Raw genomic sequence first — 17,135 nt, forward strand, 5'->3', positions numbered from 1 at the left:
AGATACAGACAGTATCACAGATGACGGGCTCAGATACAGACAGTATCACAGATGACGGGCTCAGATACAGACAGTATCACAGATGATGGGCTCAGATACAGACAGTATCACAGATGACGGGCTCAGATACAGAGAGTATCACAGATGACGGGCTCAGATACAGACAGTATCACAGATGACGGGCTCAGATACAGACAGTATCACAGATGACGGGCTCAGATACAGACAGTATCACAGATGACGGGCTCAGATACAGACAGTATCACAGATGATGGGCTCAGATACAGACAGTATCACAGATGACGGGCTCAGATACAGACAGTATCACAGATGACGGGCTCAGATACAGACAATATCACAGATGGCGGGCTCAGATACAGGCAGTATCACAGATGACGGGCTCAGATACAGGCAGTATCACAGATGATGGGCTCAGAAACAGACAGTATCACAGATGATGGGCTCAGATACAGACAGTATCACAGATGACGGGCTCAGATACAGATACTATCACAGATGATGGGCTCAGACACAGACAGATGACGGGCTCAGATACAGACAGTATCACAGATGACGGGCTCAGATACAGACAGTATCACAGATGACGGGCTCAGATACAGACAGTATCACAGATGATGGGCTCAGATACAGACAGTATCACAGATGACGGGCTCAGATACAGACAGTATCACAGATGATGGGCTCAGATACAGACAGTATCACAGACGATGGGCTCAGATACAGACAGTATCACAGATGATGGGCTCAGATACAGACAGTATCACAGATGACGGGCTCAGATACAGACAGTATCACAGATGATGGGCTCAGATACAGACAGTATCACAGATGACGGGCTCAGATACAGACAGTATCACAGATGACGGGCTCAGATACAGACAGTATCACAGATGACGGGCTCAGATACAGACAGTATCACAGATGACGGGCTCAGATACAGACAGTATCACAGATGACGGGCTCAGATACAGACAGTATCACAAATGACGGGCTCAGATACAGACAGTATCACAGATGACGGGCTCAGATACAGACAGTATCACAGATGACGGGCTCAGATACAGACAGTATCACAGATGATGGGCTCAGATACAGACAGTATCACAGATGATGGGCTCAGATACAGACACTATCACAGATGACGGGCTCAGATACAAACAGTATCACAGATGATGGGCTCAGATACAGACAGTATCACAGATGACGGGCTCAGATACAGACAGTATCACAGATGATGGGCTCAGATACAGACAGTATCACAGATGAGGGTTCAGACAAAGACAGTATCACACATAATGGGCTCAGATACAGACAGTATTAGAGATGGTGGGCTTAGATACAGACTGTATCACACATGTGGTCTCAGATACAGAGAGTATCACAGATGTGGGCTTAGATACAGACAGTATCACACATGTGGGCTCAGATGCAGACAGTATCACACATGTGGGCACAGATATAGAGAGTATCACAGATATATGTATGTGGGCTTAGATACAGCATTAATATCAGAGTCGGTCAGTATTTGATCATTTTTATTAGTGCAGCAGTAAACTGACGCTCGCATTGTGTGGAGACGTGGAATGGTTCCTGGGCGTCGGGCGTGGACCCTTCATTCTGGCAGTGGAATTGGTCGCTGTGATGGATTCTGCCGGTGTGACTCCCGACCTGTAAGACTGTGTTCGGCGTCCAGACGTTTGGCTTATACGGGTGGGATCTGCTGATCGCTGGCTGATAGGATTAGGGTTCACCCTGTTGGGGGGACAGGGGGCACCGCGCCATTCATACTGGCAGATGGCTGTAGATTGGGGCCCACTGCTGCTCCTGTGCTCTGGGGCCCCCTGGTGGCTGCACCCCGTCATTAGGGGCATCAGTGCCACCCTGTGCTGCGCCCTCCTGGCACCCTGGCATTGGGATAAGCTTTACCCCAGGATTATGGGACTTAATCTCCGTATATACAGTATATAGTATATTCCAGCCACGATCTGCTCCGTGCCCTGTTGGACCTTGCCCGGGTTTATAACCACACGGCATCTAGAAAGTTAATATTAGGTGCAAACAAAGCAAATTCCAGTCACCGGAGACTGGCGGCACATGCCCGTCCACTGGGAGAGCGGCATAATCCGCCTCCGTATAATGCCGTAATATAATCCTGCAGGACCTGGCACCGCGCCGCCCCCCCGTACTGTGCACGGATCCGGACGGTATGACCTCTCACCCCTCACCCAGGGGCAAACAACCAGTCAGGGGCAAATATTGTGTTCTCCCTCCAAAAATGTCATTAGTGGGGGTCCTCCCAGGAGCCATGGACCATCATCATCGCCCTCTTCAGCTGCTCGTAGCTCACGAACATAACGATATTCCAGGAGCCGAGTCTGAGGAACGCCGGGACAAACCTGCGGAAAGGAGGCAAGCAATGAGGATTTCTCATAGACCTCAATATGTCTGCACGCTGTCAGTGAACGGAGACATCCACCTTGATGTATCACTGCACACAGCTGAGGATTTGTGACAATGAGACGTCTGGAAAATGAGAATGGTTCCATCAATTGACAGCAGAGATCCGACGTGCAACCTTAGCAACAGTTGGGCGCTGATCGCAGTCAGCGAAGGGTTAAATATTATATAACCACAAAGAGCCGTAGGCAAAGGAGGGGCCCCCAAACTACAGACCCTCAATTAAAATAGAACTTTTATTACCTTTAATAATGGGACGGTGGCACGTCAATACTAAGGGCACATTATGTAATGGGAGAAGCGCGGCCTACGTGGCCCCCGTCCCACGCTGCACCCGGTGACCCGAGCGTCTCCCCATTATTATATAATGTGTTATCAGTATTGACATGCAGCCGTACCACTCATAAAAGTCAGAATTTAATTTAGGGTCTTTGGTTTGGGGGCCGCTCCTCTGCCCATGGCACATTATTATTATTATGTAACCATTGAGCTCACTGAGATTGTGTTATATGTTCATGAGATTGCGGTATAAATGCACCGGTGACATTACTTACCCCTTGTAAAAAGCCAGGCTGCCCTCATTAACCAGCATCGTAAAGGCGCAGTTCAGGGCATTCTTGTACTGTCCAGAAGTAGAGTTCATGTATCGAGTCTTCACCACGTCCACAGGAGAGGCCACAACGGTCGTGCAGAAGCCGGCGCCGAACGCAGCCACGAAATGACACGGCAGGTTATCTGGAGACAATGATAATACAATAATACTGCCCCTATATACAAGAATATAACTACTATAATACTGCCCCTATGTACAAGAATATAACTACTATAATACTGCCCCCTATGTGCAAGAATATAACTACTATAATACTGCCCCCTATGTACAAGAATATAACTACTATAATACTGCCCCTATGTACAAGAATATAACTACTATAATACTGCCCCTATGTACAAGAATATAACTACTATAATACTGCCCCCTATGTACAGGAATATAACTACTATAATACTGCCCCTATGTACAAGAATATAACTACTATAATACTGCCCCTATGTACAAGAATATAACTACTATAATACTGCCCCTATGTACAAGAATATAACTACTATAATACTGCCCCCTATGTGCAAGAATATAACTACTATAATACTGCCCCCTATGTACAAGAATATAACTACTATAATACTGCCCCTATGTACAAGAATATAACTACTATAATACTGTCCCCTATGTACAAGAATATAACTACTATAATACTGCCCCATGTACAAGAATATAACTACTATAATACTGCCCCTATGTACAAGAATATAACTACTATAATACTGCCCCTATATACAAGAATATAACTGCTATAATACTGCCCCTATGTATAAGAATATATCTACTATAATACTGCCCCTATATATCAGAATATAACTGCTATAATACTGCCCCTATATATCAGAATATAAGTACTATAATACTGCCCCTATATATCAGAATATAACTACTATAATACTGCCCCCTATGTACAAGAATATAACTACTATAATACTGCTCCTATGTACAAGAATATAACTACTGTACTATAATACTGCCCCTATATATAAATATGTGCACCTTAGTCGGATGTTGTGTTGGTTTATTTCTGTGTATGTGCGGTGTTATTTTATAGCCCTGGGAGTGGTGAGATTTGTTATCAGTAATGTTTCGCTGGGACACGTTGTCCTCTCTTATCTCAGGGACTTTCTCAGGTAATAATGAATGTGACGGTTGATCCCTATTATCACTATATAGCGGTATAATGTGCTGCCATCTACACTGTGCTGTGTCCAGGACGTCAGGGTCAGGAGATATGATGTCTGTACAGAAGGATCCTCACCGGTCAGGAGCTGGCGGGTAAGGATGGCCTCCTTGATCAGGTCGTAGGTCACCAGTTCGGCGCAGTTTACTATGGCGTTCCGCGTGATGTTGGGGACGGTCCCTGTGTGGAAAAAACAAAAGTTCATATGTGGTTATTATCCATACATATCTAAACAATATAGAAGTGGTGTCTATAGCGCCCCCTGGTGGCCATAAGCACAGAAAAATCATGGAAAGCTGCAGAGTAAAGCAGGGGATATCGGTGCTATATTTCGGGACTGCGGATTTATACGGATTTACAAGGAACTGATCTTCAGATCTCCCACCTCTCCACAGTCCTCGGACCCCCTCCTCCTTGGCGATGGTCTTGTAGGCGTCCACGGTGCCATTGTACCTCCGGTGGCCGTCTAGGACTCGGACGTCGGCCTGGAATCGCACTTTCACCACATCGGTTGGCTGAGCGCAGGTGACGGCCAGGGCCCCGGTGGTGGAGCCAGCGAGGAGGCGGCACCCGACCCCGGAATCTGGGAAAATAGAGGGAGGGAGAAAGGGAGAAATAAAGGAGAAGCCCGGAAAGACTTTACAGGACAAAGACAGCTGCTCTCGCCCAGAGACCCCCATAAATGGAGACCCCCATAAATGTGCCCCAATGTGAGCAACTGTGTCCTGCGTGTGCAGCAAGAGCTGTGAGCAGCGCCAGTCTGAAGGGTCCAACACGCAAAGGGCCTCGTAATCATGGTCAGGTGTGGGGGTGAGGAAGGATTCGTGTTCATATTTGTAAGGGGTACTACTGTATGATGACATTATTATGGGGGCACTGTACTATGATGTCACCATTAAAGCTGTGCTCTGATTACATTATTATGGGTGGACTGTGACGTCACTGGCTGTGATTTTACTATTATGGGTCCACTGAGATGTCACTGGTTGCACTGTGATGTCACTATTATGGGTGCACTGTGATGTCACTATTATGGGTGCACTGTGAGGTCACTATTATGGGTGCACTGTGATGTCACTTGTACTGTGATGTCACTATTATGGGTGCACTGTGATGTCACTATTATGGGTGCACTGTGATGTCACTATTATGGGTGCACTGTGATGTCATTATTATGGGTGCACTGTGATGTCACTATTATTGGTGCACTGTGATGTCACTGTTATGGGTGCACTGTGATGTCACTATTATGGGTGCACTGTGATGTCACTATTATGGGTGCACTGTGAGGTCACTGTTATGGGTGCACTGTGATGTCACTATTATGGGTGCACTGTGATGTCACTATTATGGGTGCACTGTGATGCCACTATTATGGGTGCACTGTGATGCCACTATTATGGGTGCACTGTGATGTCACTATTATGGGTGCACTGTGATGTCACTATTATGGGTGCACTGTGATGTCACTTGTACTGTGATGTCACTATTATGGGTGCACTGTGATGTCACTATTATGGGTGCACTGTGATGTCACTATTATGGGTGCACTGTGATGTCATTATTATGGGTGCACTGTGATGTCACTATTATGGGTGCACTGTGATGTCACTGTTATGGGTGCACTGTGATGTCACTATTATGGGTGCACTGTGATGTCACTATTATGGGTGCACTGTGAGGTCACTGTTATGGGTGCACTGTGATGTCACTATTATGGGTGCACTGTGATGTCACTATTATGGGTGCACTGTGATGTCACTATTATGGGTGCACTGTGATGTCACTTGTACTGTGAGGTCACTATTATGGGTGCACTGTGATGTCACTATTATGGGTGCACTGTGATGTCACTATTATGGGTGCACTGTGATGTCACTATTATGGGTGCACTGTGATGTCATTATTATGGGTGCACTGTGATGTCACTATTATGGGTGCACTGTGATGTCACTGTTATGGGTGCACTGTGATGTCACTATTATGGGTGCACTGTGATGTCACTATTATGGGTGCACTGTGAGGTCACTGTTATGGGTGCACTGTGATGTCACTATTATGGGTGCACTGTGATGTCACTATTATGGGTGCACTGTGATGCCACTATTATGGGTGCACTGTGATGTCATTATTATAGGTGCGCTGTGATGTCACTATTATGGGTGCACTGTGATGTCACTATTATGGGTGCACTGTGAGGTCACTGTTATTGGTGCACTGTGATGTCACTATTATGGGTGCACTGTGATGTCACTATTATGGGTGCACTGTGATGTCATTATTATAGGTGCGCTGTGATGTCACTATTATGGGTGCACTGTGATGTCACTATTATGGGTGCACTGTGATGTCACTATTATGGGTGCACTGTGATGCCACTGTTATGGGTGCACTGTGATGTCACTGTTATGGGTGCACTGTGATGTCACTATTATGGGTGCACTGTGAGGCCACTATTATGGGTGCACTGTGATGTCACTATTATGTGTGCACTGTGATGTCACTTGTACTGTGATGTCACTATTATGGGTGCACTGTGATGTCACTGTTATGGGTGCACTGTGATGTCACTATTATGGGTGCACTGTGAGGCCACTATTATGGGTGCACTGTGATGTCACTATTATGGGTGCACTGTGATGTCACTTGTACTGTGATGTCACTATTATGGGTGCACTGTGATGTCACTATTATGGGTGCACTGTGAGGTCACTATTATGGGTGCACTGTGATGTCACTATTATGGGTGCACTGTGATGTCACTGTTATGGGTGCACTGTGATGTCACTATTATGGGTGCACTGTGATGTCACTATTATGGGTGCACTGTGATGTCACTATTATGGGTGCACTGTGATGTCACTTGTGAGGCAAATCCCGGGATATGAAGATGAATTATGACTCCAGTCATAATCCCTCATCACTCCCTGGCAGTGCCCCCCTCCCTTCTTGTTCTCAGTGTTCCACTTACACCTCCATGGCCATGTCCTGTGATATGGAGATGAGGTGGTGTGGGAACAATGGACACAGGATGACTCCCTGCCGTCACCCTGTAACAAGAGTTGTATCTCATTAGCAAGGCTATGGAACTAGCTAGACAGAACGACTCCAGTAAAAAATGGTTCATATCTCGCAAGCCATATTTCCGATAAATATGGCAACCATAAAAATGGTGTCTCCGCATGCGGACGATGCCGGCACACCCTTTTTATGGGAGCAGGACATTGGGAAATGCCCCAGGCGTGATATCAGCCAATGGGGAACTGGCAGACAGGTCATGAGTCCCCTCGTTCTGTAGCTAAATTCATAACTGTCACAATGAGAGCATTGGCGTCCGCCTACGACGCTCCCAGGCAGAGTTATGGCCCATATTCCATGTTGTGGATTGTCCATAACTCAAGCCAGGGGTGGAGCAGTGCTCCCTGTGAGGTCACTAAGGTAGGAGGGGACCTGGATCTGCCCAGGTTGATAACCCTACTTCGGCCATTTTCCAGTGTTCTTTTCGCTGGGGGCACGTGTAGGAAACATCTGTGGGAAGGATCCTAGAAACCTGGGTACAGCGCCCCCCTGTGGCCAGACGCAACAAGGTAACTGCTGGAACTGTGTATGCCTGTTTGTAACCCATGCTTTGATTGTAACTGTACTCTGACATATGTATATTCTGTAGATTCCCTATTGTATATATTGTAGTTTCTAGTGTGCTTTAGGCTGATTAAATTATATAATTAATCTTGGGCTGTTCTGTTATCTCGATCTTGAATCCCACGTCTGTGTGTTCGGCTAATAGTTACCGTAAATCGGTTGGTGGCAGCGAATTGTGCCAAGGATTATTGTGGGGAGGCCAGTGAGATTCGGGGAGATTTTATATATTCCGCCCGCGGAGGTCGGGGGAATATATACCTTACTCTCACCGGGGACCCTTCAATAATCGGCATAAGTAGTATAGCGGCCTCCTTGCTTATGGTCGGGCAATTCCATAATTGGCCTGACTATAAGAGGGGCGCTAGAGAGCGCGTCACGTGCTCTGTCTGTCGGTCGGGAGGTATAAAGGAGGGGTGACCCCCACTTGTTACCCCCCGATTGTGACGTACTGGTAGCCAGCGCGGGGGATTTCTGAGTGACCCCCCCGGTGGTTTGTGACATCACTATTATGGGTGCACTGTGATGTCACTATTATGGGTGCACTGTGATGTCATTATTTGGGTGCACTGTGATGTCACTATTATGGGTGCACTGTGATGTCACTTGTACTGTGATGTCACTATTATGGGTGCACTGTGATGTCACTATTATGGGTGCACTGTGAGGTCACTATTATGGGTGCACTGTGATGTCACTATTATGGGTGCACTGTGATGTCACTATTATGGGTGCACTGTGATGTCACTGTTATGGGTGCACTGTGATGTCACTATTATGGGTGCACTGTGATGTCACTGTTATGGGTGCACTGTGATGTCACTATTATGGGTGCACTGTGATGTCACTATTATGGGTGCACTGTGATGTCACTATTATGGGTGCACTGTGATGTCACTATTATGGGTGCACTGTGATGTCACTTGTACTGCTTGTACTGTGAGGTCACTATTATGGGTGCACTGTGATGTCACTGTTATGGGGTCGCTGAGATGTTACTATTTAAGTTATACTGTGACTGCCGCTATTATGGGCACATTTTATTATATAGGGCACTTAAATGACAGTCCTCCCTCCCTCCCCAGGAAGACCCCAAACACGGGTTGGGGCTTTGACAGAACATACTGAACGTTTCTCGGTAACGCGCGTCGCTCACTTTCTGACTGCCGACAGTAAAACTGCTTCACGGAGTCGTACATCCCGATGCGGATGGAGGCGAAGGTCATCTGCCGCTGCAGCCCGGCCACCAGCCCATTGTAGAGACTGGCCGGCCCCTCCATCTTCACCATGGTGGAGATCGTCCCCATCACCCCCTTATACTGGACGACTCGGACGCTGGTCTGCGCCTCCCCCTGGATCTGCAGAGAGGACAGGGAGTGAAGACTTTTGCATATATTTACACACCTCCCCCCATCGGGTCGTGTCCTATTTACCTGCAGTCTGACTTTCGCCGTGTCTAAGGGGAAGGTGACTAAATCGGCAATACAGGCCGCCGCCCCTGCACCCACAAACTTCACCGTCAGTGTGGGGGGCACCTCGGAGGGCTTCAGTCCGACCATCTTTTGCGTCGTAGTTTTGTAGTTTGATACTTTTCACAAGTTACCTGTGGAGATAAAATATTAGAGCATGTCATTGTCTCTATATGTGCTCTTAAAGGGCCAGTCCCTTTAAATAAAGCTTAAAGAGGTTGGATATACAAATGCATGTATTTGGGGCTAAAAATCATTTTTACAATTGGGTTCCATTACAAATTCTGCAACATTTTGCCTCTATCGGCTCTTTCTTTCTCTGCACATTCAACTTTGATGTGGTCTGGAGTCATAAATCAGCTGAGAGGAGCTCAGAAAAAGACAGATAAGAGTTACAAATCCTGCCATCAGAATGAGCTCCCTGATGGATTCTCAGTTACCTCAAAAGACAGATAAGAGTTACAAATCCTGCTTCAGAATGAGCTCGCTGAAGGAGCCTAAATAAATACAGATCCCAGACCAGACCCCTAAATTGACACAGACCCCAGACCAGACCCCTAAATAGACACAGACCCCAGATCAGACCCCTAAATAAATACAGATCCCAGACCAGACCCCTAAATAAATACAGATCCCAGACCAAACCCCTAAATAAATACAGATCCCAGACCAGACCCCTAAATAAATACAGATCCCAGACCAGACCCCTAAATAAATACAGATCCCAGACCAAACCCCTAAATAAATACAGATCCCAGACCAGACCCCTAAATAAATACAGATCCCAGACCAGACCCCTAAATAAATACAGATCCCAGACCAAACCCCTAAATAAATACAGATCCCAGACCAGACCCCTAAATAAATACAGATCCCAGACCAGACCCCTAAATAGACACAGACCCCAGACCAGACCCCTAAATAGACACAGACCCCAGACCAGACCCCTAAATAAATACAGATCCCAGACCAGACCCCTAAATAAATACAGATCCCAGACCAAACCCCTAAATAGACACAGACCCCAGACCAGACCCCTAAATAAATACAGATCCCAGACCAGACCCCTAAATAAATACAGATCCCAGACCAAACCCCTAAATAAATACAGATCCCAGACCAGACCCCTAAATAAATACAGATCCCAGACCAGACCCCTAAATAAATACAGATCCCAGACCAGACCCCTAAATAGACACAGACCCCAGACCAGACCCCTAAATAAATACAGACCCCAGACCAGATCTGTAAATAAATACACACCCTAGACCAGACCCCTAAATAAATTCAGACCCCAGATCCCTATATAAATACAGACCCCAGACCAGACACCTAAATAAGTAAAGACCCCAAACAAACCCCTAAATAAATTCAGACCCCAGACCAGACCTCTAAATAAATAGAGATCCCAGACCAGACCCCTATATTAATGCAGACCCTGGCCCAGACCCCTAAATAAATACAGATCCCAGACCCCTAAATAAATACAGATCCCAGACCAAACCCCTAAATAAATACAGATCCCAGACCAGACCCCTAAATAAATACAGATCCCAGACCAGACCCCTAAATAAATACAGATCCCAGACCAGACCCCTAAATAGACACAGACCCCAGACCAGACCCCTAAATAGACACAGACCCCAGACCAGACCCCTAAATAAATACAGATCCCAGACCAGACCCCTAAATAAATACAGATCCCAGACCAAACCCCTAAATAAATACAGATCCCAGACCAGACCCCTAAATAAATACAGATCCCAGACCAGACCCCTAAATAAATACAGATCCCAGACCAGACCCCTAAATAGACACAGACCCCAGACCAGACCCCTAAATAAATACAGACCCCAGACCAGATCTGTAAATAAATACACACCCTAGACCAGACCCCTAAATAAATTCAGACCCCAGATCCCTATATAAATACAGACCCCAGACCAGACACCTAAATAAGTAAAGACCCCAAACAAACCCCTAAATAAATTCAGACCCCAGACCAGACCTCTAAATAAATAGAGATCCCAGACCAGACCCCTATATTAATGCAGACCCTGGCCCAGACCCCTAAATAAATACAGATCCCAGACCCCTAAATAAATACAGATCCCAGACCAGACCCCTAAATAAATACAGATCCCAGACCAGACCCCTAAATAAATACAGATCCCAGACCAGACCCCTAAATAAATACAGATCCCAGACCAGACCCCTAAATAAATACAGATCCCAGACCAAACCCCTAAATAAATACAGATCCCAGACCAGACCCCTAAATAAATACAGATCCCAGACCAGACCCCTAAATAGACACAGACCCCAGACCAGACCCCTAAATAGACACAGACCCCAGACCAGACCCCTAAATAAATACAGATCCCAGACCAGACCCCTAAATAAATACAGATCCCAGACCAAACCCCTAGATACAGACCCCAGACCAGACCACTAAATAAATACAGATCCCAGACCAGACCCCTAAATAAATACAGATCCCAGACCAGACCCCTAAATAAATACAGATCCCAGACCAGACCCCTAAATAAATACAGATCCCAGACCAGACCCCTAAATAAATACAGATCCCAGACCAAACCCCTAAATAAATACAGATCCCAGACCAGACCACTAAATAAATACAGATCCCAGACCAGACCCCTAAATAAATACAGATCCCAGACCAGACCCCTAAATAAATACAGATCCCAGACCAGACCCCTAAATAAATACAGATCCCAGACCAGACCACTAAATAAATACAGATCCCAGACCAGACCCCTAAATAAATACAGATCCCAGACCAGACCCCTAAATAAATACACACCCTAGACCAGACCCCTAAATAAATTCAGACCCCAGATCCCTATATAAATACAGACCCCAGACCAGACACCTAAATAAGTAAAGACCCCAAACAAACCCCTAAATAAATTCAGACCCCAGACCAGACCTCTAAATAAATAGAGATCCCAGACCAGACCCCTATATTAATGCAGACCCTGGCCCAGACCCCTAAATAAATACAGATCCCAGACCCCTAAATAAATACAGATCCCAGACCAAACCCCTAAATAAATACAGATCCCAGACCAGACCCCTAAATAAATACAGATCCCAGACCAGACCCCTAAATAAATACAGATCCCAGACCAAACCCCTAAATAAATACAGATCCCAGACCAGACCCCTAAATAAATACAGATCCCAGACCAGACCCCTAAATAGACACAGACCCCAGACCAGACCCCTAAATAGACACAGACCCCAGACCAGACCCCTAAATAAATACAGATCCCAGACCAGACCCCTAAATAAATACAGATCCCAGACCAAACCCCTAGATACAGACCCCAGACCAGACCACTAAATAAATACAGATCCCAGACCAGACCCCTAAATAAATACAGATCCCAGACCAGACCCCTAAATAAATACAGATCCCAGACCAGACCCCTAAATAAATACAGATCCCAGACCAGACCCCTAAATAAATACAGATCCCAGACCAAACCCCTAAATAAATACAGATCCCAGACCAGACCACTAAATAAATACAGATCCCAGACCAGACCCCTAAATAAATACAGATCCCAGACCAGACCCCTAAATAAATACAGATCCCAGACCAGACCCCTAAATAAATACAGATCCCAGACCAGACCACTAAATAAATACAGATCCCAGACCAGACCCCTAAATAAATACAGATCCCAGACCAGACCCCTAAATAAATACACACCCTAGACCAGACCCCTAAATAAATTCAGACCCCAGATCCCTATATAAATACAGACCCCAGACCAGACACCTAAATAAGTAAAGACCCCAAACAAACCCCTAAATAAATTCAGACCCCAGACCAGACCTCTAAATAAATAGAGATCCCAGACCAGACCCCTATATTAATGCAGACCCTGGCCCAGACCCCTAAATAAATACAGATCCCAGACCCCTAAATAAATACAGATCCCAGACCAAACCCCTAAATAAATACAGATCCCAGACCAGACCCCTAAATAAATACAGATCCCAGACCAGACCCCTAAATAAATACAGATCCCAGACCAAACCCCTAAATAAATACAGATCCCAGACCAGACCCCTAAATAAATACAGATCCCAGACCAGACCCCTAAATAGACACAGACCCCAGACCAGACCCCTAAATAGACACAGACCCCAGACCAGACCCCTAAATAAATACAGATCCCAGACCAGACCCCTAAATAAATACAGATCCCAGACCAAACACCTAAATAAATACAGATCCCAGACCAGACCCCTAAATAAATACAGATACCAGACCCCTAAATAAATACAGATCCCAGACCAAACCCCTAAATAAATACAGATCCCAGACCAGACCCCTAAATAAATACAGATCCCAGACCAGACCCCTAAATAGACACAGACCCCAGACCAGACCCCTAAATAAATACAGACCCCAGACCAGATCTGTAAATAAATACACACCCTAGACCAGACCCCTAAATAAATTCAGACCCCAGATCCCTATATAAATACAGACCCCAGACCAGACACCTAAATAAGTAAAGACCCCAAACAAACCCCTAAATAAATTCAGACCCCAGACCAGACCTCTAAATAAATAGAGATCCCAGACCAGACCCCTATATTAATGCAGACCCTGGCCCAGACCCCTAAATAAATACAGATCCCAGACCCCTAAATAAATACAGATCCCAGACCAGACCCCTAAATAAATACAGATCCCAGACCCCTAAACTAACAAACACCAAACATCAGAATCCAACATCATACCACAACCAGACCTCCTAAATAAAGCCCTGAGACCCCCGATCCAAAACATATAGTCACCAACCAGCCCCCTGTAATACGCAGCGCAGACTGGACGGCCCCCAATACACATGTAACAGGGCCCAGGAGTTTGCACTAAGGATGTACATTCTTATTATCTAATTTGCTGCAGGACATTTCTGCCATTCTGGATTGTGGAAAAGCTGAGTGACGACTGAAGAGGAGTCAGAAATGTGTCCACATTTTTTGACACAGAATTAAAAGGAATTTTGGGGATTTCTGTAGAAATTTGCTGATGCCCACCATGGTACCCGTCTTCAGGGACCTGTGTACAGGAATATGGGTGAAGGGTGAGACTTGTTGACACATATATATAAGCGCCGGGTGCCAGGACTTGTGACCTTCCCGGGTATGCTGATCACTGACATATCTGAGGCCTTCACCCCTGCCAAGTCCGATCTGCGGTCACGTCCTGCGCTGACCCCACACCCCACATGGTCACCGAGACCAGAATATCACACAGATTTCCATCACAGACTGTCAGTGGTGACTACAGAACTGGCATAATACTCACAAGGTCCAACAGGAGGCCGGAGAGAGGAGGCCGGAGAGAGGAGCGGCAGGAGGCTGGAGAGAGGAGGCCGGAGAGAGGAGCGGCGGGACAGAGGAGGGGAGGGAGAGAGGAGTGGCGGGAGAGAGGAGCGGCAGGAGGCCAGAGAGAGTAGGCCGGAGAGAGGAGGCCAGAGAGAGGAGCAGCAGGAGGCCGGAGAGAGGAGCGGCAGGAGGCCGGAGAGAGGAGCGGCAGGAGGCCGGGAGAGAGGAGCGGCAGGAGGCCGGGAGAGAGAAGCGGCAGGAGGCCGGGAGAGAGGAGCGGCAGGAGGCCGGAGAGAGGAGCGGCAGGAGGCTGGGAGAGAGGAGCGGCAGGAGGCCGGAGAGAGGAGCGGCAGGAGGCCGGGAGAGAGAAGCGGAAGGAGGCCGGGAGAGAGGAGCGGCAGGAGGCCGGGAGAGAGGAGCGGCAGGAGGCCGGGAGAGAGAAGCGGCAGGAGGCCGGGAGAGAGGAGCGGCAGGAGGCCGGAGAGAGGAGCGGCAGGAGGCTGGGAGAGAGGAGCGGCAGGAGGCCGGGAGAGAGGAGCGGCAGGAGGCCGGGAGAGAGAAGCGGAAGGAGGCCGGGAGAGAGAAGCGGCAGGAGGCCAGAGAGAGGAGCGGCAGGAGGCCGGGAGAGAGAAGCGGCAGGAGGCCGGAGAGAGGAGCGGCAGGAGGCCGGGAGAGAGAAGCGGCAGGAGGCCGGGAGAGAGGAGAGGCAGGAGGCCGGAGAGAGGAGCGGCAGGAGGCCGGGAGAGAGGAGCGGCAGGAGGCCGGAGAGAGGAGCGGCAGGAGGCCGGAGAGAGGAGCGGCAGGAGGCCGGGAGAGAGGAGCGGCAGGAGGCCGGGAGAGAGAAGCGGCAGGAGGCCGGGAGAGAGGAGCGGCAGGAGGCCGGAGAGAGGAGCGGCAGGAGGCTGGGAGAGAGGAGCGGCAGGAGGCCGGGAGAGAGGAGCGGCAGGAGGCCGGGAGAGAGAAGCGGAAGGAGGCCGGGAGAGAGAAGCGGCAGGAGGCCAGAGAGAGGAGCGGCAGGAGGCCGGGAGAGAGGAGCGGCAGGAGGACGGGAGAGAGGAGTGGCAGGAAGACGGAGAGAGGAGCGGCAGGAGGGGATTTGGGCCACACTGCAGCGCACAGGTCCTCATAGCGCTAATTATTCTAATAATTAATAATAAAAAAATATTTCCTAAAAAATTACCTGCGTGTTTGTCGAAGACACCAAGAGAGATCATCACTGCTCTGTATGTACATATGCCGTGTATATATATATATACACCTGTACTGGGGGTATTCACACCCATTCCCAGGCCCGCGCCTCAGGCGGCCACCTTTCAACCCTTCATTTTACGTCAGATCTGATTCACTGTTTTTATTCTATTCTCTCCGGTGACAAAACACCTGAATCTCTAGAGAACAGAAGCCGCTCGTTCTCAGGAATGAGGATAGAAAGACATCACAGCAAATGCCTTTCTTTTTATAGATCGCCTTAATCCCGGGCCGGGCGGGACTGAAACCCCGTAAATACAGATGGAGAGGTACAAAGAGAGGTGAAGACATTTACTGACAGCGCCGAAAAATCCAGGGGGGAAGGACTGCGCCCAATTATGTCATCAAAAAATAAGGGACTGATTCTATGGATGTAGCTGATCTACTCTTATGGGGTAACTCACATCTTTGTGGGGGAGAACTTGAAAAATGGTAATTTTTTTTAAATGTTGCAGCTGAGAGTAAGAATAACATGCGGCAATCAGTGTATTCACAGCTGCCATTGTGACCCAACGTAAGAGGGGCGCGGGGGTGGGGGGCGGCCGGGTGACCCGGCATCTCCCAGAACACAACTACAACATTAGTCTGTTTTTGCAGCATTAATTTTACAATAAAATTGACCTGAAAATAGGATTTCATAGTGACACTAAACTTATACAGGTTCATAATATATATATATATATATATATATATATATATATACACATACATACACAGTAGATGGATAAATGACAGATGGATGGGTAGATGAACAGATAAATGAATTGGTAGATGGATGGATAGATGTATATAAACAGATGGATAGATGGATGGACAGATAGATAAAGGATAGATGGATGGGTAGATGGACAGAAGGATAGCTGGATGGGTAGGTATCCATCTAGATGGATGGATGAATAGATGAATAGGTAGATGGATAGATAGATGATAGATGAATGGATAGAAGGATGGGTAGATGTGTATATATAGATGGATAGATGGTGGACGGAAGAACGGATGGATGGATAGAAGCATGAATAGATAGATAAAGAGCTGAATAGATAGATAAATGGATGGATCTATAGAGGGATAGACAGATAATAGATAGATAAATAGAAGGTAGATAGATAGAGGGATAGATAGATAGATAGATAAGAGG

General features: G+C 47.2%; 1 protein-coding gene across 1 annotated transcript in view; it reads right to left on the minus strand.

Moving 5' to 3' along the window:
- LOC142290045 (uncharacterized) overlaps positions 1 to 17,135 on the minus strand; it is a 56,105-nt gene that overhangs the window by 36,725 nt on the left and 2,245 nt on the right. Inside the window, exons 2-7 of the mRNA XM_075333990.1 lie at positions 9,338 to 9,507; positions 9,061 to 9,262; positions 4,651 to 4,848; positions 4,344 to 4,445; positions 3,033 to 3,213; positions 2,308 to 2,417 (exon numbers count right to left, since the gene is read on the minus strand). Of these exons, the coding sequence (XP_075190105.1) occupies positions 2,308 to 2,417; positions 3,033 to 3,213; positions 4,344 to 4,445; positions 4,651 to 4,848; positions 9,061 to 9,262; positions 9,338 to 9,463 (919 nt within the window). The 5' untranslated portion in view covers positions 9,464 to 9,507. The remainder of the gene's footprint in view (positions 1 to 2,307; positions 2,418 to 3,032; positions 3,214 to 4,343; positions 4,446 to 4,650; positions 4,849 to 9,060; positions 9,263 to 9,337; positions 9,508 to 17,135) is intronic.

This window comes from Anomaloglossus baeobatrachus, chromosome 2 (assembly GCF_048569485.1).
Source record: "Anomaloglossus baeobatrachus isolate aAnoBae1 chromosome 2, aAnoBae1.hap1, whole genome shotgun sequence".
Taxonomy (NCBI): domain Eukaryota; kingdom Metazoa; phylum Chordata; class Amphibia; order Anura; family Aromobatidae; genus Anomaloglossus; species Anomaloglossus baeobatrachus.